Below are 21,704 nucleotides of genomic sequence, written 5' to 3'. Positions count from 1 at the left end.
ATACTCAAAACTTGAATTGGGCTTAGAGGCCCATACTCTAAACGGGTTGTTCAAGTCGCTGTTGGTGCCACTTTGTTTAGAGCACACGATCGGAAGAGAGGGAAGGATCGAAGAGTGGAGGATTCTCAAGAACAAGATTATGGAATGTGTTTTCGGGTTAGTGGGTAATGGTTTCGCCATTGTTGCTGCCGATTCTTCGGCGGTACACAGCATCTTGGTTCATAAATCCGACGAGGACAAGATTATGGTTCTCGACTCTCACAAGCTCGTCGCCGCTAGCGGCGAGCCTGGTGACAGGTCGATTTACAGAGCTTTTACTTATGTTTTTTGTTTTCTCAGAAATCTGGGGTTCTTATCCTTTTTTTGTTTCCGCTTGTGTCTTTGTAGGGTTCAGTTCACTGAGTACATTCAGAAGAATGTTTCGTTGTATCAGTTCCGAAATGGGATCCCCTTGACTACCGCTGCTGCTGCTAATTTTACCCGAGGCGAGCTCGCCACCGCCTTGAGAAAGGTACATAATTACTACTTTGTTTTTCTGACGATTTAAAATGTTTTTGTTAGGGTATTTGGAGGTCCATTTGTACTTTTATCTTCTTTCGATCAAATCTTGGTTATATGGGATGGGATCTAGTTGTCCTGGTACCACAATACTATAGTTCTGGTCTTATTGTCTCTGGGATGGCTCAGAGTTTCAAATTCATAATCAAATTGAATTCATATTCATGGAATTGGTCTCACATTGAATGAGATCCCGCATTGGTTAGAGAAGGGAATGAAGCATTCCTTATAAGGGTATGAAAACGTTTCTTTAACATACGCGTTTTAAAACTGTGAGGTTGACGCTGGCCCCCAAAGAGGATGATTGTGAGATCTCACCTCGGTTGGAGAAGGGAACAAAGTATTCCTTATAAAGGTGTGGAAACCTCTCCCTATCAGACGCGTTTTAAAATATCGTGAGATTGACGGCGATACATAGTAGGACAAAGCAGACAATATCGGTTAGTGGTGAGTTTGAGAGGTTACAAGTTGGTTGTTACTCTGGTTAGAATTTTCATTCCAGCATCCTTACCTTTTTCCCTAATAAGATGTCTAGATATGCATGCTAGTGGGTAGCTGTTCTTGTTGATTTCTCATAACATACATAATGTACAAGTGTAACGAGTAGCAAGATTTGGCGGTGTATAGGTTGGACTAGACTCTTAGTAATTTCGTGTTTCTGCATTGCCATTAAGACGATTGATTTTACCCCATAGTAAGATAGACTAGGTGGTTCAGATGGTGAAGCCTTTGGTAGAATTGTTAGGAGAAGGTCAGGAATAGACTGCGCTGTTCTCGTACTCACGGGCATGGCTACTTGATGATGATAGGTGGACTAAATGATGTTCTTTTGCATTGCTATGCCATATGATCCTCTTGAATACTCTAATTTGATTATCTATGACTAAAACCCCTTAGCTTTTGAAGCACCTCTCTTTCTTACAATGATGCTTCTTAATTGGACCTACTAATTGTCGGGCTTTTTCTCAAGGTTTTTAAAACGCTTCTACTAGGGAGAGGTTTCCACACCCTTATAAAGTGTGTTTCGTTCTCCTCTCCAACCGATGCAGGATCTCACAATCCACCCCCCTTCAGGGCCTAGCGTCCTTATTGGCACACCACCTCGTGTCTACCCTCTTCGGGGAACAGTCTCCTTGCTGGCACATCGCCTGGTGTCTGGCCCACCGCTAGCATATGTTGTTCTTTTTGGGCTTTCCCTCAAGGTCTTTAAAACGCATATGCGAGAGAGAGGTTTCCAATCCTTATAAAGGGTGTTTCGTTCTCCTCCCTAACCGATGTGGGATCTCATACAATCCTTACATCTCTTCTGCCTTCCTCCCGAGTTTATTTTGTTCTTGTTAGGCAACTGCGACTATTGGTTGTTACTGAACTAACTGAATCTTTTATTTTCAGAATCCATACTCTGTAAATATCCTCCTGGCTGGGTATGATAAGCAGAGTGGCCCATCGCTTTACTACATCGACTACATTGCAACACTTCACAAGGTTGAGAAAGGTGCTTTCGGTTATGGATCCTACTTTTCACTCTCTATGATGGACAGACATTACCATAGCGGCATGTCAGTGGAGGAGGCGATCGAGTTGGTGGATAAGTGCATCGTGGAGATACGTTCAAGGCTGGTTGTGGCTCCACCAAACTTTGTGATCAAGATTGTAGACAAGGATGGGGCAAGGGAGGTTGCATGGCGTCAATCCATTAAAGACACTGGAGCACTTCCAGTCTGAGGAGTTTGACATTGTTGCAGTCTTTTTCTCTGTTTTGTATACAAATCTTATTTCCTGCTGAGGCATGGTTCGTGGGTCTTTGTTAGTGGGTTGTGCTGCCCATTTGAGTTGCCTCTATTTGTTGAAAAGGTTCAATTTAGTTAAATGGATCACTACTATTTTGGCTCATAAATTTTGTCATTGTACTTCCAAAACGTATGTTTCGGTCCATACTTCCAAAGGTGTCCATTAAGTGAAGAATTATGCTAAAATAACAAACTCATGAATATAAACGTTTCGAGAACAATATTATTTAGTGTGGGATCCCACATTAGTTGTGGAAGAGAACGAAACAATCCTATAAGAGTTAGGAAACATCTCCCTAGCAAAAAGTTCAAAGAGAATAATATATGCGGTGTGTTTGAACTATTACAAATTGAAGAGGCTGAGCCTCAAAGGAGGGTGGACATGAGACGATGTGCCAACAAGAATGTTGGGCTCGAAGGGGGTGATTGGGGTATCCCACATCGATTGGAAGAAGGAAACACAGGCCAACAAAGACGTTGGGTTCCGAAGGGGGTTGATTGTGAGGCCCCACTTCGATTGGAGAGGAGAACGAAACAATCTTTTTAAGAGTAAAAACCTTTCTCAGTAGACGAAGGGAAAGCCCAAGCATTTAAAAACCTTGAGAGAAGTCCAAAAGAAAAAGCCCAAGCCCAAGAAGGACAACATCAACTAACAGCGAATGTGTGATATTTTTAATAAAAAGTTGATAAAATTATACCCTAAGAAATGGGTTTACTTATTTATTTAATGATGAATAAATTGAAAAGAAAAGGGAAAAATATGGGAACGCTAGGAATTGGGGCATTAAATAAGACTCATTTGACTGCTAGTGTGCACGGACGCAGTACGATCTCTAAAGACATTCTTGGTGAACCAAACTCCGTTTCCAAAATAATTAGGTTTAGTGTGTAGAATTTACGTTTACACAATTATCGTGAAGCTCTGTATTAGCGGTGACCCGGAAAGCATCATTGTTTTGAGTGATGACCCCATTTTAACACTCAAATCTCTACTTCTCTACTGCATTCTGCAGTGAACTGGAGCCCCAACATTCCCTTCAGAGTCTCCGCTGCTTTATAAGCTTCGATCAAAGGTGAGTTTTCTCCGTCTCCATCTTTCCAAGCTAGTTCTCTTATTCACTGACTTTGTTCATACGTTATTCCTGGATTTTGTTGCTTTCTCAATTTCGGCGTCTCCAAGTTTCGTATGTTTTTTTTGGATTTTGGTTGTTGTTCTTATCTGGGTCTTGCTTAATTTTGGAGAATGGATGGTTTAATCTGTTCTGTATTGGGTGTTTTGACTCCTTGATCCGGATTTCTGGGATTTTGGTGGATGATTCTTGTTTGATTCTTCGATTTTGATGGGGTGTTGTGTTTTGTGTTATCATTCTCTATTGAGTATTTGAACTTGGAAGAGAAATTCGTGAGTGAGGAGTTTAAATCTTATGATTTCCCTTTTCTCCTGTCAGTTTCCTCTTGACAATGGGTACCATTGGTGATAATTGGGGTGATGATTGTTCTGTCATCAAAGACAGAGGAGAGATTTCCTACATCGACTATGAAGATGATAAATCTGTTTGCAGCTACAATCCTATTGAGGAAGGTCCAATTATCATTTCAGTGCCATTTGCTTTTGTGAATGGCAAACCACAATCAGTTTTTGTAGGAGAATCAGTGGCAGATGCAATTACGATCAAGAACACCACCGATGAATCGGTGGACCTATGGGCTGTTAATATTTATGCATCCAATCCCGAGAACTCGTTTACGCTCTCTCTAATGGAGCCCCCTTCGGCAAATGCCAACATAGAAGTTGTACAAGCTTTTTTGGAGTCCTTTTCGTTGGAGGATAGAATGATCCATCCGGGCGAGACTCTTACTGTATGGTTGTCTTGCAAACCGAAAGAAATTGGCTTGCACACGACTGTTGTGCATTTTGATGTTGGCAATGAGAGAATAGAACGCGTTTCTTTTCTGTTAGCAGATGATAAGATTTCCCAGTCATTGGCTTCTAGGAAGCCGTATTCAAGAGATAGAAAAAAGAGGCACGAGGTAGCAGACTCTTATATTCCTGGCTCACGTCCCATTAGAACGCAAGGTCGAGGATTCAAAAATTTTCTTCCCCATTATGATATCCCAAGAAGAATTAGAGATGAACTTAACAGAAAGGAGACTCCTAGTGCTGTTAGGGAAGGACTTAAAAGAGATACCTACGTTCCCTACTTTATGACATTGTTGAACATGGAAGAAATACAATTGGAGGTAAATAAATGAGGTTATGAATGTATTTACACATTTCTGTTTGAGATTATATGAAATTCGGTCCGTTATTGCCTGCAGGAAGACATGAGAGCTTACGATATGGAACGTGTAACTATGAAAAGAAAGGGACATCATTTTTTGTCCCTTGAGGTTCCAGGGCTTGCTGAGAGAAGGCCTTCACTTGTCCATGGAGACTTTATTCTTGCCAAGATGCCTTCTGGACATGCAAATGACACGGTTAACGCTTATCAGGTCTAGGTCTGCATTAATATTGAGTTTTCTACTCCTCCTTTGTGTATGCAATCATGTTTAGACGTGCTCGTTCAATCTTTTCTGTAATTTGTGGTTTAACATTCAGAATGTTCTTGTCCATGTTCCATAATCAATTCCAGTATTGTGCAGGGCTATATTCATCACGTCGAGGCTGATGAGGTTTACCTAAAATTTGCTCCTGAATTTCACGTTAACCATAGAGACTTCAATCTATACAATGTCCAGTTTACCTATAACAGAATTAACATGAGGAGGTTCTATCAGGCTATTGATGCTGCAGATAGTTTGGCTAAGGAGTTTCTATTCCCATATGAGTTTTCAGATAGAAGAGTTATCAAGACTAATCCGCTGGTGCCGATAACTCAAAATATCAACGAGGAACAAATGCGTTGTGTTCAGATGATCCTTGGTTGCAGAGGAGCACCACCTTATTTAGTTCATGGACCTCCTGGTACTGGTAAGACTCAGACCTTGGTGGAAGCTATCCTTCAACTCTACACAACTAGAAAGAATGCTCGTATTCTTGTTTGTGCTCCTTCAAATAGTGCTGCAGATCACATACTGGAGAAACTCCTCAGTGAGGAGGGTGTTGAAATTCGTGATAATGATGTTTTCAGGCTTAATGCAAGCTCACGGCAATATGAGGAAATCAAGCCTGATCACCTTCGTTTTTGTTTCTTTGATGAGCAAATTTTCAAGTGTCCTCCACACAGTGCCCTTGTGCGCTATAGGATTATTGTGTCAACTTATACAAGTACTTCCCTTCTTTATGCAGAAGATATCAAGCGTGGCCACTTCTCTCACATTTTCTTAGATGAAGCTGGCCAAGCTTCAGAGCCAGAAACGATAATTCCTATATCCAACCTCTGTCTTAGGAAAACAGTCGTTGTTCTTGCTGGTGATCCCATGCAATTAGGTCCAGTGATTTACTCTAAAGAAGCAGAAATTTATGGATTGGGTAAATCATATTTGGAAAGGCTTTTTGAATGTGAAAATTACTGCACTGGGGATGAAAACTATGTAATAAAGTTGTTAAGAAACTATAGATGTCATCCGGATATCTTACATCTTCCTTCTACATTGTTCTATGGTGGTGAATTAATTGCATGTAAAGATGAAAAAAGTTTCCTCACGGATTCAGCAGATATCCTTGAAGTACTTCCTAGTAAGGAGTTTCCTGTTCTTTTCTTTGGTATCCAAGGTTGTGATGAGAGGGAAGGCAACAATCCATCATGGTTCAACCGAATTGAGGTTAGCAAGGTGGTAGAGGTCATAAAGAAGCTGACTGCTGGTGGAAATCTGGTCGATGAAAATATTGGGGTCATAACGCCCTATCGACAACAAGTGATTAAAATAAGGAAAGCCCTTGATAGCCTTGATATGGTTGACATAAAGGTTGGTAGTGTAGAACAGTTTCAAGGACAAGAGAAGCAAGTGATTATTGTTTCTACTGTTCGATCAACGATCAAACATAACGAGTTTGACAGAACCTACTGTTTGGGGTTTTTAAGTAATCCAAGAAGGTTTAATGTGGCTATTACCCGGGCGATATCTCTTCTGGTTATAATTGGCAATCCCCATATAATCTATCAGGTGATTTTTGTTACTTTAGTAAATGTTGTTCAAGATTGAACCCAGCATTATGTTCTTGTAAAATACTGCAGAATCCTTGGACTAATATATACTGGAGATATGGGATAGTGTACTCTGAAATTTATTCATAATAGGCACATTCCCCTCAAGTTTAGTAACTTTTAGCAGATGTAGCGTTGTGAAGTGCCTTAGGGTCTCTCCAATAACTAAGAAGATAACTTGAACATAATGACTTCCAGACTTGTTAGCAAATGTGAAAAATGCTTAATGGCAGGACTTGGTTGTTTTGGCAGGATGTGTATTGGAGCAAGCTATTATGGCAGTGTGTTGACAAAGATTCATATCAAGGTTGCTCCCTCCCTGAAAGGCAGGATCCCACAGATGAGGAACATCCATGCAATAACGAAGAGGGACCATGTTCAGGATTTGAAGGAGCAGGGAAGAATCATGAGGAACAAAGTTCAGGATTTGAAGGAGCAGGGAAGAATCATGAGGAACAAAGTTCAGGATTTGAAGGAGCTGACCAGAATCAAGATCTGCCGGAGATGGAATTTTCGAGACCGGTTGTTAATGAAGATGAATGGTCTGATGGTTGGAAGTAACTTTTGCTACAAGTCAAGGAAGGAAGTGGAGAAAGAGAAAATTTCTTGCTTATTTTTTTCTTCTTAGATCTTTGTAGATGTCTTGGAAACATTGTTTATATACTCTACTCTTAATTTAAGAGTGCTTTTGTTTCTAGTCTTTCCCGTTGAAGGTAGAAAATTCCATGCTAATGTTTAAGGCTTCATAATTTGTTTTCAAATCTCTGCGAGAAATCCAACTGGAGAGCTTTTAAGGAGACAAGCAAGTGATGATTTCTCGATGAAGCAGAGATGTAAGGCAAACATGGCGAGAGCAAGAGTAGCTCTCTGGTGGCGCATCCGGTCGGCGGTGACATTGCAAACACCCTAACAGCCGTGAGAAGTACAATTAGCGAGACGACGACGCTAATTATCGCCGCCATTGTTGCGGTTCGGAGTTGTAAAGGAGATTACAAAGATCGAACAACCGGAGATTTCTTCTTCAGTCGTTCCGGTTTTAAATGATAAGTCCCTTTTTAAGACGATCAAAATGGCGGGAACAAACTTTGAATACCGAAAATACCCTTAACCGTTTGACAAATAGTTGACTCTATTTGTATTTATATTTTTCCTCAAATATTTACTTTTTTTTTTTTTTTAATTCATAAACTTGTAAAAAAATATATATAAAAATTTAGGATTTTATTAGATATAATTCCATTTTTAAAATTTTGAATATACAAAGAATTAAAATGGACTACAAAAATTTGAATACGATTCGACGCTTCAGGCTCGTGATTTATAATTTGATCACTTATTTTTTATGTTTTGGCTACTCCAAATAACGACCAATTAACTCATTTTTCACCGATATTTTTATAAAAATTTTATTTTTCTTTGAATGCTCGATATCTAGCCAATAAATAAAGACAACAAAAAACTATACAATTAAACCATAAAGTAACATAAAATAGAGCCTAAAGATATCACTTTTTATGTGCTATCACTTATGCCTACTAAAAAAAGAATAAAAAACAATATAATATAATATACATATATATAATATTTGGTGATTAGACGACAAAAGTAATAATTGCATAATTTAATATTTTAAAATTGAATGCAAATTTTTTAGAAATGGAAAAATAAATAAATAAACGCAAGTGGAGGGGAGAGAGACATTACTTTATTACTTTACTACTTTATTTATTTATTTTGTGAAAGAGAGATGCTTTTCTTAATGGATAATTACATATTAAATTCTTGTCTCGTCTCATTTTCAAATCGTAATTTTAAAATAATTTAAAACACCTTTTTCCAATTTTTTTATGTCCTAACAGAAATATATTGAAGTTAAATCAGATTTTTAATTTTGATATTTTATTTTTTTAAATTTTTTCGCTAATTAATTTCATTATTGTAATTAAAGAAAACCTATGGATAATAATAAATTATCAAAATAACTTATTATATATAAATGTAAAGCAATTTTTTTAAAATGAAAAATCTCTAAGGGAGAAACCTATAAAAAGTTTAAGGGTATTTTTAAATTTATATAAAATTATCAAAATAACTTATTAAATAAAAAGTATTAATGATTTTTTTTATTTTAAATATGGGTATTTAAAAAAAAAAATTAAATGAAGAGTATTTTAGAGTGTTTTTTTTTAATTGTAAGATATTATTGAAATTAAAAAAAAAAAATTAGAAATATTTTTTAGAAAAAAAAAATAATAATAATATATTAAATAATAATTAGATGGGGGCAATATATAGGTTGATGGTTCAATATTTGTACGTCAAGTCTAAATCAACAATTTGCAATTACTGGTCATTTTATTTATTTATTATTATTGGATAAAATGGATCTAGGTGTCTTTGTCCAAGTAAGCAAGTTGCCAGCTGTCACTATCTCTCATTTCTTCATTTCCTCTCATCTTTTCAATGTAATAATTATGACTAAGAATGAAAATAAAAAATTAGCCTTAAGTTAAAAAATAATTTTATTTTATTATTATTAGTTTTTTTTTTTTTAAATCACATCCTAATTTTTTTTAATAAAACAATTTAATTAGTCAAATCATCTAATCTCATTTTAACGAAACGTTATCAACTAAAAATAACGAGAGCAAGATGAAGACTTTTACAAATACGCAAATGAAACTTACAATAACGATGGCGATGATACAAAATTACAATTTTAACCTAAAAATAATTTACTCACTTAGTTCTAATTCCATCGGCTTAGTTGTCAAATCATCTAATCTCGTTTTAACGAATTTGACAATTATATTATCAACTAAAAATAACTCGATTAACGATAGCGAGAGAAAGATCGGGACTTTTAAAAGTACACATACAAAACTTATAACGATCGTGATGATGCANAAAAAAAAAAAAAAAAAAAAAAGGTATTATGGCCCATGGGTTTCGGCCTTTATGAAGCTTTGGCTGATCGAGCACACAGAGAGACTTTTGCACTGGTTTTTGTGGAGAGAAATCGTGTCGTGTCATTAACAAACCCCCTTTTCGTGGGCCCCAACTGCCATTTGTCAAGGCCTATGCAACGTCATCATTAAAAAAAATTTAATAATCAAAAGAAAAGAGTCTGACGTGGATGCAATCAAGTCCCAGCTGGTCAATGTGGGGTCCACTGTTTGAAATTTGAGTAATGCAATTGTGTGCAGTGGTTTGATTAATCTAGAGTTTCTTTCTCATTCTCTAATCGAATCCTTCCACGTAAGCGGTTCCCTACGAAAAGGACGTTACGTGTGCCCCTTACGTGGAGGACCCACCTCTTACGTGGACCCATGAAAATTACTTCTTTTTTTTTTTTAAAGAAAAAAGAAAAATTTCAATAATTATTTATCGACCTTATAACCCTAACTAGATTTATCTTTCTCCCTTAAAAAAAAATAAAAAACCTTAATTTATATACTTTTTTGCTTTCCTATGATTAAATCATATCATTAATGGACAAGATGAAGTGGTTGGGTTCAATATCAAGCTCAAAGTTTATATTAATTTTTTATACATTAAGACTAAAGTTTAATATATTTCATTAACTTTTCTTTTGGTAGGCCACACCTGGTCGATTAAAGTTTTAAATATGATTCTATCTGCCTCCTAGACCTACTTTGAAGTAATAGTGTCAACATTTTTGCTCAATTATTCTTAGTATATATTATATAAATATTTTGTTGCCTCGAGATAAAAAGGTATCCTTTACACTTTATTTTATTCTAAAATAAAGGTTATTTAAAATAATTATTTTAAATAACTTATATTTAGATACTAAAATAAAAGGTTTAAGAATGAGACCCAAATAAAAGAGAATGGACGGAAACAACATCTAAATCAGTGACTCAATCATGAACTTCATGGTTGTTTTACTTTGAGCAATTCCCTGTTGGGTGGCATCTTAGGAATTTTCTTAAGATAGGACAAAACATGCTTGAATGACTTGTGTTGGTCAGTAGAGGTAATCTTGACTCTTAACCAGCGAAGAGTACGTGACATACTATGTAACGGATGATGTAAGGGAATGTCAAGATTATCAGGTGTCAAATCCAAATTTCGAATCGTGATTTAACATGATTAGATATGAAGGGTTGAACTAATTCAATTTTAATACGCTTTTAAATTAGAGCCATGATCTTGATGTCCCAAATAAACCCACTAACCTAATATTCCCCAAAAACATATTAATCAATAAAGAGAAAGGAAAGCTAATTAAAATTAAGTTATAAAACCAAGTAATTATTGTAAAGTAATCAAGGAAGAAAATGGGCATGGGCCCACAATTAAACCAATAATTAACAAAGACCAAATCATTTAGCTTAGCTATTATTAAAAATAAATATTATAAAATAAAAGAGGAAATCATAGTTAAAGTGTAACCTTCAACAATCCATTCGCTATGAGGTTCTTCAGATTTCTTGGTGCCATGTCACCATCATAATAAATAGCATCTTTCAAGAGATAAGTACCAAAATAAAAATTTATTTACCATTTAAAACGAGATTATTTACCAAATATTTTTATATTTATTTATGCTACGCTTCTTTTTCATATGAAACGAGTCGTAGGGTTGTGGACTTGTAAGGGTCGAGATAAATCCTTGCGAAAGTAAAAATTAAAGAAAGTAATATTTTAAATATAGACGCATGAAGTAGTTGCGATATAGTCAAAGTCAATGCCTTTAGTCTTCATATTCATATTTGATAATTAAAATTTTCAAACAATACGTTAACCGTCAATTACTTTAGAACTGAACACATTTATACATTAAAAAAAAAGAATTTAATAGTAATGATTTTATGTTTATTAATAAATTTAAAGTTAAAAGCACTAATTATAATTTAAATTAAGATGCCTATAAAAAATATTAAAAAGTTTTTTTTTTTTTTTTTTTTTTTCTGATTTTATTGACACCTCTATCCCTCACCTTTTTTAAAAAGTCTCTTTTTACACACTTTATTTTCTTTTTCTCAAATGAATTTTGTTTCTAAATCAATTATTTAAAAATAAATACATGTTTTAGTTTTTTTAATTTAAGATTTTCATATATTTTTCAATTAATTCCTTTTTATATATATATAATAATTTTGAATTAATTGCTTGAAATTTATAAAATTTTAGAGAATATTAAACATATAAAATTAAAACGAAAAAAGTTAGAAAATTTAAGAAATTTAAAAAGTCTAAAATCTTTGGTACGAGAGTCTAACCTTTAAATTTTATCGTGATTAATAGAGTTCTCTATACCAAATTCAAGAAGAGCATCCCGTGCATGGTTATAAAAAAACGATTCAACGGGAACAAACCTAAGACGAAGTAGAAGGAAAGAGAAGGAATTGGGTCGCGATGGACCAGAACCTCATCTTCTACTTAAAATTCTAGTTCGGTCTAATTTAGTTTATTTTTAACCTAATTTACAAAGGGACATTTATTCAACGACCGAATAATCTCTTCTTCATATTCAAAACTATGATGACGTAGAAAATTTTCTTTATTCGATAAAATTTTTATAAATAGTTTATATTTTTTAAAAACATTAAAAAAAATTTCCTCCATTTTTGGGAAATTAAATATCATGAAAGCGTGGGGTGAGATTGGTTGAGTTAGGCACTGTGATCATGAAACATTATTGAGACACTCTCTCGGTCACAGGCACTCTCATCAGCTGTTCATCTTTTCAAAACGGGCCCCTCCATATTCTTTCACTCCGTTAAAAATCCCCATCAGGCCCCTACGTTGACTCTTGATTATAACTACATTTGCAGGGTAATTCCGTCATTTAGGGAGGTAGATAATGCCATAAATTTCATAATAATAATAATGAGAGAAAAATAAATTAAATTAAATTAAATAACCGTGGGGGTGGGACCACGAGGAAACATTAGAATGATGTGGGGCCAGACCAGACCAAGAATCCTGCTGTTTAACTGGAGTTAAGTGGGGCCCATTCTTTTTTTTCTTTTTAATTTTTTTTTTTTTTTGTGTTTATGCGGCCGATGAGTCCGGGGTTGATGATGATGGGCCCCACGAGCCGGTCCGTGAACTTTGCAACCCCGTTTATAACTCTACTGTGGGCTCCACACCAACCCCCTCATCTCTATCTCTCTCTCTCTCTTTTACTTTAGCCGATTTTAAGTTCACAGCTGACGGACCAAGCCAAGTCAAGCCAAGCCAAGCCGATCCCTAATTGTGAAATTTTAAAAAATATTTATTATATCTAATAATTTTTAAATTTAAACTAATATAGTTCTTTAATATTTATTTTTAAATTTTGTATTTAATGCGTTAAGAAAATTTAATAATTAATTAGTTTCAACCAATATAACTGATTTATATTCTTAATTTTTAAATAGAATCTTATAAAAAAAAATCAAAATATTGTGGAAAAAAGGAAAAATTGAAGAGAGAGAAAATGTGAGTGTCGGGTCAGTGGGTGTGGGTGTGGGTGTGGGCGTAGGGACCGGTTGTCTTGTCAGCCTCCGGCGTGGGAGTTTATATATTCTTCCATCGTCTCCTCTGTTTTCTTCCACCCCTTCTTCTTCTTCTTCTTCTTCTTCTTCTGGTTTTTTAATTTTGATGAAAGCTTTCATAACAAAAATGGAAACTAAAACACGAAGCCGGAGGGTGGATTGATTAACTAAACTCTTCTCTGTTCATCCAGTTTCTTAAATGGAAGCCACCGAAATTTTAGTTCCGGAGAATAAATCCCAACCCACGGCGGTGTCCGATCATCTTGTTCCGGTGAGCTTCATGTTTGAATTTCTCATCTGGAGAACTGTTTTTGTTAATTTTTTTTGATGTTGTGGTTTCAGGGGCCTACTCATTGATACTGGGGAGTTAGATCTAGAAGTAGAATTTGATGGCCGGCGGCGGTGGTGGTGGTTGTTTGTCTTCTCCGACGAGTAGTAATAGGAAATTGACTTCGTCTTTCTTTGGTTCTCCGAGGTTGTTTGAAACAGAGGCTATAATGAGTCCAACGTCAATTCTCGAGCCATTTTTGGGTCTGAGGAATTCGTTTTGGTCGGAATCAAGTTCGCCCAGAACGCCGATTACAGAGTCCAAACGGCCGTGGGATTCAAAAGGGATCGGTCTCGCCATTGTGGATGCTCTAACAGAAGAGAATTCTAATCCGAAACCAACAAAACCCGAAACCCGTTTGGTTCTGTTGGGATCTCAGTTGAAGATTCAAATCCCTCCTCTACCGCCGTTCGTTTCTCCGGCCGACGAGGAATTCGGGATCAAGACGAGGAATTCCCATCTGGGTTCCTCATCCCCTGTTTCATCTCTGTCGCCGCCGAAGAAATCGGCGTTCGGATCCTCGAGCTCGAGCTCCGGCCAGGAGACTCCGAATTCCCCTCTGATTTTCACCGGCTGTCTCTCCGCGGATGAAATCGAACAATCAGAGGATTACACCTGCGTGATCTCTCACGGCCCAAATCCCCGAACCACTCATATCTTCGGCGATTGCGTAATCGAAAGCGGCTCCGGCGTATACTCACCGGCGAGGAAAGAAAATGGAACAAGCTTTTCCCCAGAAAATTTCCTCAGTTTCTGCGACAATTGCAAGAAGAATCTAGAACAGGGGAAAGATATTTACATGTACAGGTCGGAATCCAAAATTAAAACATATTAAACCTCATAAATGATCATTAATTTCTGATCCATTTAATTAATTTTCCAGAGGCGAGAAGGCATTTTGCAGCCATGAATGTCGATTCCAAGAGATGATGCTAGAGGAAGAAGACGACTGAAATGAAGAAAGCGCCATGGAAATGGAAATTATTGGAACGATTCCCATGTCTTTGTGCTCTGTTTTGTAGAGTTGGAATTTTGTTGTATGTTTGTTTAATTACAGGATTTTTTTTTTTTTTTTTTTGCCCTTTTAATATTTCATTGTCGTAATAATGAAGCTATTATATTATGTGATTAATCTCTATTCTTAATCAACTCTTAATTATGCACTTACCACTAATCACATTATTAAACTTGCTTTATTTCTTTGTCTCCCACCTTCTTTCACATTATCTATACATATAATAATTACTTCTATTTTTTTTAGCTCAATTTTTTTTTTTTTTTAAAATGCTCACAATTTAATTAAAAAATATTTATATATTTTTTAAATAAAAATACTTCAATATATTGACGGTAATTATTTGATTAATGTAAGAGTAATGATTAATAATATTTTAAGAGATTACAAATTTCATAAAAAACCAACTTCTCATGCTAAGTTTAGGTAAAAAAAGAAAACAAAATTACCAAAAGGCCCTTACGGGCTTCATTCATGGGCCGAAATTGTAGCTAAACGGGCCAAGGCCCAAAATTCAACAAAACAAAAGGAGGGGGGTAGTATCGTCATTTCACAAGAAACTGTAGAGCATTTTCACCTGGGCGAAGTCGCAGAAGCAGAAAGGGACAAGAAACTCCAGAAAAAAAGGAAGTTTGGATCCGTTTCAAGCCCAACTACCCGATCCGATTTGGACGACGACACGCTTCTGTGCTCCAACAATGGTAAGATCATCAATCAATCAAACTCAAATTATTGAATCAATGTTGTTGAAATCGAGTTTGAATTTGTGAAAGATTTATGATAATCCCTTTTAATTGCTTAATTTCTGAACGCCATTGCTTTCTAAGTTCTAACAAATTTCTGCATCTGATGCACTGCCATCGGTAATCAAACAAATTTCTGCCATGGCTTTCTTTAAGCAGATATTACCACATGGATTTAGCATGGATCGTTATCTTTCGCTGTTGGTGGAATTGTGAGTTCCTAATTTAGTGGCTGACTGGTGGATTCTTAATATAAGCATTAGAGTATCAGTCTTATTACATTTGTTGATATCAGCAGTTGCTGTTCTTGTCGAAGAAAATGTGTTTGTGAGAGATCCTACATAAGTTGGAGATGGAACGAAACATTTGTTATAAGACTGTGGAAACGTACGTAATGGACCAAAATTGGTTTCGGATTTTCATTACGTCTGAGTACTTGCTATATGGCTTAGGTTTTTCTTATTACTGGTTTAAATCATCACAGTTCTTGGTCAGGTAGTATGTTTTTGTTGAAATGCCACTCTTATGTTCTTAATATTGCATATGCATAGTAAGACATAGAAAGTGGAAGATTTGAAGGGGAAAACTCCATGATAATGCACCAAGAAACAATTGGAACTAATATTATGAGAAGATATCTAAAATAATTGGAACTAATATTCCTTGATGTTCATCAGTTTGTTCTTATTCTTTATTCGACACATGCTTGAAATAATGTTAGATCTTTTGCTGGCAAAACTAATGAAGGAGAAGAAAAAACAAAATCAATATCTGTGGATTTATAAGGATATTGCCTTGATTTTCTTACTGTGTTAGAAGGACCACTTGATTGCACTTATTATTCTCTTTCAAATCGTTTCCCTTTCAGGCAATACAAGTTATTAGTTGATTTTAGTTGCCACTCATGAGCCTTCTCTTATTTTTAGCTTTGTTTTCTTCTCATTGTTTGGCTTCGTTCTTCTGTGGAAAGGCTAACATCAAGTCGTTTTTCAGGCTTCTTTCATGCTGTCCTTGTGGTAGCAGCAAGAACATGTCCACTGGGAATAGAAGCCACAGTTTTTCCAACTCTCATGTCTTATAGCAACGGAGGGAGCCTTCTTGGAAGTCTGGTAGGTGCTCTGCCTTGACTTAGCTCTTTGGTGTCACTAATGATAGATTTGAATTTTTGACCTCTTTAGAAATCTTGTGCAATCTGAGCTCAGCCGTGCCTTTCCCCTCCTTGACTATAACAGCCCAAGCCCACCTCTAGCAGATATTGTCTTCTTTAGAACACGTCTACTGAGGAGAGGTTTTCACACCTTTATAAAGAACGTTTCATTCTCCTCATCAACCGATGTGAGATCTCACAATCCACCCCCTTTGGGGCCCAACGTCCTCGCTCACACTCGTTCTCTTCTCCAATCGATGTGGGACCCCTCAATCCACCTCCTTTTGGGACTCAATGTCTTTGCTGGCACACCGCCTCGTGTCCACCCCCTTCAGGACTTAGCCTCATTTGTTAGCACACTCTTATAAAGAATGCTTCATTTTCCTGTTCAACCGATATGAGATCTCACAATCCACCCCACTTCGGGACCCAACGTCCTCGCTGGCACCTGTTCCCTTCTCCAATCGAGGTGGAACCCCCCAATCCACCCCCTTTTCGGGGCCCAGTGTCCTTGCTGGCACACCTCCTTGTGTCCACCTCCCTTCGGGACTTAGCCTCTTCGTTAGCACACCCTTATAAGGAATGGTTCGTTTGCCTCTCCAACTGATGTGGGATCTCACATTGTCCTTCTTCCAGATGAAAACCAGATCTCAGCTCAAAAGAGAGCTCAGACATAGCAATGAAATCAATTTAAGTCTCATCCTCGCTTCTTCCCCACCAAAACAGAAGAATTTTTGCAACAACTGTAGATATTTTGAAAAACTTTCTTGTCACACAATTAAAACAATTCATAGATTGCCGAACATTGCTGCCGACCAGAATCAAATAGTCTTGTAGATTGTGACATTGATGAACGCTATATCTGGCGCACATAGACCTTTCCATTTGGATATGGACATGGCTTTGTGCATCATCAAGGGACCCAAAGAAACGTCTCATGTGGTTGGCGGATTCTGCAGTCCACATGGTGGGTCCTGTTTTTTTGCCACATACTCTCATTCCTATCCCAATTTCATTAACCAGAAAAAGCTTCCTTATGAGTCGTCAAACCAGCCAGAAACCTGCCCAAGGTGCTAGGCAGCTACCATTCAATAGTACTACTGGATTTTATTGCATGCTCCTATTTTTCTGCTTTAGATGTATGTTTGTGTTCTAAGACTCATTCTTAGGAGAGACTGTTCTGAAGCCCACCGTTGTTTTCTTTGGATTTTCTTTTCGGACTTTTTTCAAAGTTTTTAAAACGTATTTAGAGGTTTCTACACCCTTATAAAGAATGTTTTATTTTCCTTCCCAACTGACGTGGATCTCTCAATAACGAGCATTCTGCCATTTTTTGATTTGATATGAGTTAGAACAAAAGAAACCGGGAGAGGAAGGGGAATGCATGTGGGTTGCCATGTGAAGATTGCATTGTTCATTAATTTCTTGAACAAACTTCACCTAACCCCATAATAATAATTATCTTTCAAAATAAAATATTCTCATATTCCTCATCTAATTTAAAGTATGCCCATTTTTGTTTCGTTTTTGGACCTTAACTCATTGGTTCGGGTTGGATTTGAATTTGGGTTTGGGTTTATTTCGTCTCGTTCAATATCAAGAACTAAAATTGAATTGACCCGAAACTAAAATTGCTACGAAGCGGGAGGGAAAATGAAGCCGATTTCTTTTTCTTTACACATGATTGATTATTGAGAAGAAGATTTTAGGTAGATTTGATTTGTGGGTTATTGCAATAAAGATGAGACATGAGAAGCCAAACACTCATTGTAAGACCATTTGGGTTGCCGGACATCCACCGGACATCCACCGGACAACCATTTAGTTGTCTTGAGTGTATGACATTTGATCCCTACTGTTAGGGCTTCTCACCAACCCCACATGTTTCTTCCCTTTCTCTCAAACTTCTCATATTCTTTTCATATTCCATTTAAGTATTTCCTACATACTCCACATCTCAATCATACCTACCCTATATATATTTACGCTTTAACAGCCCAAACTCGCGTCCTCGACCTTGATATAGCTCGATCGTCTATAACCTACATATAAGTTGGACTCTACATGCCAATCATTCTAGCCAACATTTACGCTTAATCAGTTCCAACTCGAGTCGTCGACCTCAATGTAGCTTTATCGTTAGCTCACCTAAATGTAGCTGAATTGGACTCTACATGCCAATCATTCTAGCCAACATTTACGCTTGGTCAGTTTGAACTCTAATGACCAATGTTAATGTAGTTTAGTCATCTAATCACATGATGGAAACTGTGTATTTAAGTTATCTACTATTTCTTTTGACTCGATTCTTTTATCTCAATTTATTATTGGATCTTTAGTGCACACGTTTTTTATTTTTATCACACATCAAGGACATGACATGAATTTGAAGAATCGTCTGATACCCAAAATATTTTTATTAATGATTCGGAGAAAGTTAAAATTCAGTCCTATAGTCTTAAATGGTAGAATAAGTCTCTACGTTATAATAAAATTCTCACCTATTATATTTATAATATGATAAAATTGAATCTTTAATAAATAAATTAAAAAAAACTATATATTAAATGGAATCCACGTGAATATATTGCACAAAATTCAAGAACATATTGATGAAGAAATATTGGTGGGAGAGTTTGATATGATATGTTTGAGTGTTTACATCAAATTCCAGTTGTTCAAATTAGTTATAATGCATTTAATTTTTCCATTAAATAACACCTAAAATAAATAAATAAAGGGAGGTCGGAGTGGGTGTGCTTTTGCTCCGCCGCCACCACCACCACAACCACCGCCCTCCATTACCGAATGTTGCATTTAATTTCATGATTAATTTATATGTTACCTCAATCATTTGATAAACCATTTAAAAATGAGTCAATTTCACGTTACATTAAAATCTTGTTTGACTCGAGATTTGAAATAGTTTCGAGTTCATAAAGTTTGAGATTGAAAAAAGCTTAATAAGAACGCTTTTTCTTAATAAGAACGCTTTTTATCTCAACTCTTATTTAATTATGTCAAATTTTATCTTAATTGACATAAATCGTGTTTAAAGATAAAATTTAAAATATTTATTAAAAAAATTATCAAATTTTCTATAAATTTAATAGGATGAAATTCAAAGTTTTAAAAAAATTGTTTTAATGGATCGACTTAGATTTTTTTTAATAATTATTTAACTATCCTTTGAAAAAATAAATAATACAAAATTTAAATTTTGATAGGCAAAATATTAAATAATAATTAGATTTTGAATACAATATTATTCATTTAGAAAATAGTATGCTAAAAATGGCCACTACTTAGATTTTAAATCTTTATTATTTTAGATATTTAAAATTTTTTCTAAAATAAATTATTTAATCTAAAATATCATAAGGTGGCCATGGGATTAATGTGACATTAATTCTAAATTCCCTAATGATATGATCAGCTTCATAAATGCTTTTAAAATTAGTTTTAGCCCTTTAAATTAATTAATGATGCAAACAAACAATCATTATTGCATCATTTATAACACACTGATTTAAAAATATTAATAATTAAATTTTGAATTGCTTGCTGTTGGGGGCAAAACATGAGAATAGGACATGACTAAATAATTAAAAACTTTAAAATCATTCTCAAACATGTTCTAAATATCCATCTAATCCATTTAGTAAACACGTTAATTCGTATTTGTGAGGTCTCACATCGGCTAGAGAGTGAAACTAAACATTTCTTAGTAGTCGCGTTTTAAAACTGTGAGGTTGACGACAATACGAAACGGGTCAAAGCAGACAATATCTAATATTAGTGGGTTTATGTGGTTACAAATGATATTAGAGCTAGACACTAGATGATGTGCTAGTGAAGATGCTGGGGATGGGCCTCTAAGGGAGGTGAATTGTGAGATCCTACATCGGTGCACCGGGTGGTGGGCTAGTGAGGACACTGGGACTGAGCCCTCAAGAGGGTAGATTGTGAGATCCCACATCGGTTGAAGAGGGGAACGAAGCATTACACCGGACGATGTGCTAGCGAGGACGCTAGGGCTAGGGTCCCAAAGGAGGTGGATTGTAAGATCCCACATCGGTACACTGAACGATGGGCTAGTGAGGACACTGGGACTGAGCCCCCAACAGAGTAGATTGTGAGATCCCACATCGATTGGAGAAGGGAACGAAACATTTCTTATAAGGGTATAATAAAGACGATAATTAAGAAGTAAAGAAAGAATCAAGTATTGGCAAAGGGTATAGTTTATAAAAGAGTAAAAGAAATGATTTGTATAATTGCATGTGTAAATTGGTGAACCCACCAAACCTACTTGAAAATACACTTCCACATACTTAGAAGCAATGATTTTGAGCATAAAATGGGACCAAAGCATCAAATATTAATTGCTAGAAAGGGCCAAGTTAGGGCCACCCTTGACCCACCTTTCTTTCATTTTCCATTGCCCCATGTTCCCTTAGAACATGGAGCAAATTATGGCACATTTCCCTTTCTTAATTCAACCCAACCCCTCTCCTACCTCTCTTTTTTTCACTTAAACCCTCACCCGACACACTACCGTTCACAACTCAACCCAACCCATATTGTCTTCTTTGGGCTTTCCCCTTTCCCTCATGGATTTTAAACCATGCTTCGTTCATCTGAGAAAGAGGGTAGGTCGAGTTGGACAGTAACCCTATTTTCCAAGTTTGTTGGGTTTGTGCCAAAATTTTCAATTCTCTAAGAAATTAACCAAACCCAACTAAATTTTTATAATTTGAATTAGAAAGTTGGAGTTTAGTGGAGTTTTCGAGTCACATAAACACACGGGAATGGGTAGGTTTGTTCTATAAACATATATATTAATAGGTTTATGGAATACACAACATAAAAGTGAGTGAGGTGAGCAGACAATTTTTTAGAGAAAAGAAAGTTGAGTAAAACAAAAAGAAGGCATAGCCCACTTTGAGCTTTCCACTTTCCATAGCCATTTGTTCTTCATGTTCTTGATGTTCTTGAATGGAAGAGATAGAAACAGTGAAGTGCGAGTGCTGTGGGTTAAAAGAAGAGTGCACACAGCATTACATATCTCAAGTCAAGGCCAACTTCGACGCCAAATGGCTCTGTGGCCTCTGTTCTGAAGCCGTTCACGACGAAATTTTCAGATCCAAAACCCCCCCGCCGCCGCCCTCCACTCGGATTCAAGACGCCGTCAAAGCCCACATGCTCTTTTGCCGGAAGTTCAAGTCTAACCCCGCCGTTAGAGTCGCCGACGGCATGAAGCAAATCTTGAGAAGACGCTCTTCCGACTTGTCGTCCTCCCACTCCTCTTCTCCTTCTTCTTCCTCCACTTCTTCCCAGGTTCGCGACATGTCGTCTTTCTCCTCTTCCTTTACATAATTTTCCACCCTACACCATTCAATTCCCTTTCAATATTAATAATAATCCTTCNGATTGTGAGATCCCACATCGGTTGAAGAGGGGAAC

At 36.3% G+C, this 21,704-nt stretch overlaps 5 protein-coding genes across 8 annotated transcripts; all 5 read left to right on the top strand.

Annotated features, from left to right (window-relative positions):
* Positions 1 to 84: 84 nt before the first annotated feature.
* Positions 85 to 2,473, top strand: LOC111779092 (proteasome subunit beta type-2-A). 2 transcript variants are annotated; one of them, XM_023659155.1, is made up of 3 exons: positions 85 to 297; positions 388 to 511; positions 1,951 to 2,455. In XM_023659155.1, exons 1-3 carry the CDS (start codon positions 140 to 142, stop codon positions 2,281 to 2,283), a joined length of 615 nt encoding a protein of 204 aa, XP_023514923.1. In that variant the 5' UTR covers positions 85 to 139; the 3' UTR covers positions 2,284 to 2,455. The 2 variants fall into 2 exon arrangements, with proteins under 2 accessions (XP_023514923.1, XP_023514924.1); XM_023659156.1 differs by having other exon boundaries at positions 96 to 156; positions 1,951 to 2,473.
* Positions 2,474 to 3,178: 705 nt separating this feature from the next.
* LOC111778780 (probable RNA helicase SDE3) lies at positions 3,179 to 7,228 on the top strand. 2 transcript variants are annotated; one of them, XM_023658756.1, is made up of 6 exons: positions 3,179 to 3,421; positions 3,797 to 4,589; positions 4,668 to 4,841; positions 4,992 to 6,455; positions 6,749 to 6,878; positions 6,921 to 7,228. In XM_023658756.1, the coding sequence occupies exons 2-6, from the start codon at positions 3,810 to 3,812 to the stop codon at positions 7,055 to 7,057; spliced, it is 2,685 nt and encodes an 894-aa protein (XP_023514524.1). In that variant the 5' UTR covers positions 3,179 to 3,421; positions 3,797 to 3,809; the 3' UTR covers positions 7,058 to 7,228. The 2 variants fall into 2 exon arrangements, with proteins under 2 accessions (XP_023514524.1, XP_023514523.1); XM_023658755.1 differs by having other exon boundaries at positions 6,749 to 7,228.
* A 5,772-nt stretch (positions 7,229 to 13,000) lies between these two features.
* Positions 13,001 to 14,465, top strand: LOC111779239 (protein MARD1-like). Of its 2 annotated transcripts, none has more exons than XM_023659347.1 (3): positions 13,001 to 13,276; positions 13,348 to 14,124; positions 14,217 to 14,465. In XM_023659347.1, exons 2-3 carry the CDS (start codon positions 13,395 to 13,397, stop codon positions 14,261 to 14,263), a joined length of 777 nt encoding a protein of 258 aa, XP_023515115.1. In that variant the 5' UTR covers positions 13,001 to 13,276; positions 13,348 to 13,394; the 3' UTR covers positions 14,264 to 14,465. The 2 variants fall into 2 exon arrangements, with proteins under 2 accessions (XP_023515115.1, XP_023515114.1); XM_023659346.1 differs by having other exon boundaries at positions 13,006 to 13,276; positions 13,348 to 14,140; positions 14,217 to 14,365.
* Positions 14,466 to 14,761: 296 nt separating this feature from the next.
* LOC111778703 lies at positions 14,762 to 17,754 on the top strand. Its single transcript, XM_023658676.1, has 4 exons — positions 14,762 to 14,774; positions 14,840 to 15,049; positions 16,085 to 16,200; positions 16,875 to 17,754. The coding sequence occupies exons 1-4, from the start codon at positions 14,762 to 14,764 to the stop codon at positions 17,073 to 17,075; spliced, it is 540 nt and encodes a 179-aa protein (XP_023514444.1). The 3' UTR covers positions 17,076 to 17,754.
* Positions 17,755 to 21,236: 3,482 nt separating this feature from the next.
* On the top strand, positions 21,237 to 21,617 carry LOC111778702. The gene has a single exon (XM_023658675.1). It carries the CDS (start codon positions 21,237 to 21,239, stop codon positions 21,615 to 21,617), a length of 381 nt encoding a protein of 126 aa, XP_023514443.1.
* The last annotated feature ends 87 nt before the right edge of the window (positions 21,618 to 21,704 follow it).

The sequence above is a fragment of the Cucurbita pepo genome, chromosome LG17, assembly GCF_002806865.2.
Source record: "Cucurbita pepo subsp. pepo cultivar mu-cu-16 chromosome LG17, ASM280686v2, whole genome shotgun sequence".
NCBI classification, from domain to species: Eukaryota; Viridiplantae; Streptophyta; class Magnoliopsida; order Cucurbitales; family Cucurbitaceae; genus Cucurbita; species Cucurbita pepo.
Note: the sequence above shows the minus strand (reverse complement) of the source record. Positions and strands in the feature narration are given on the sequence as shown.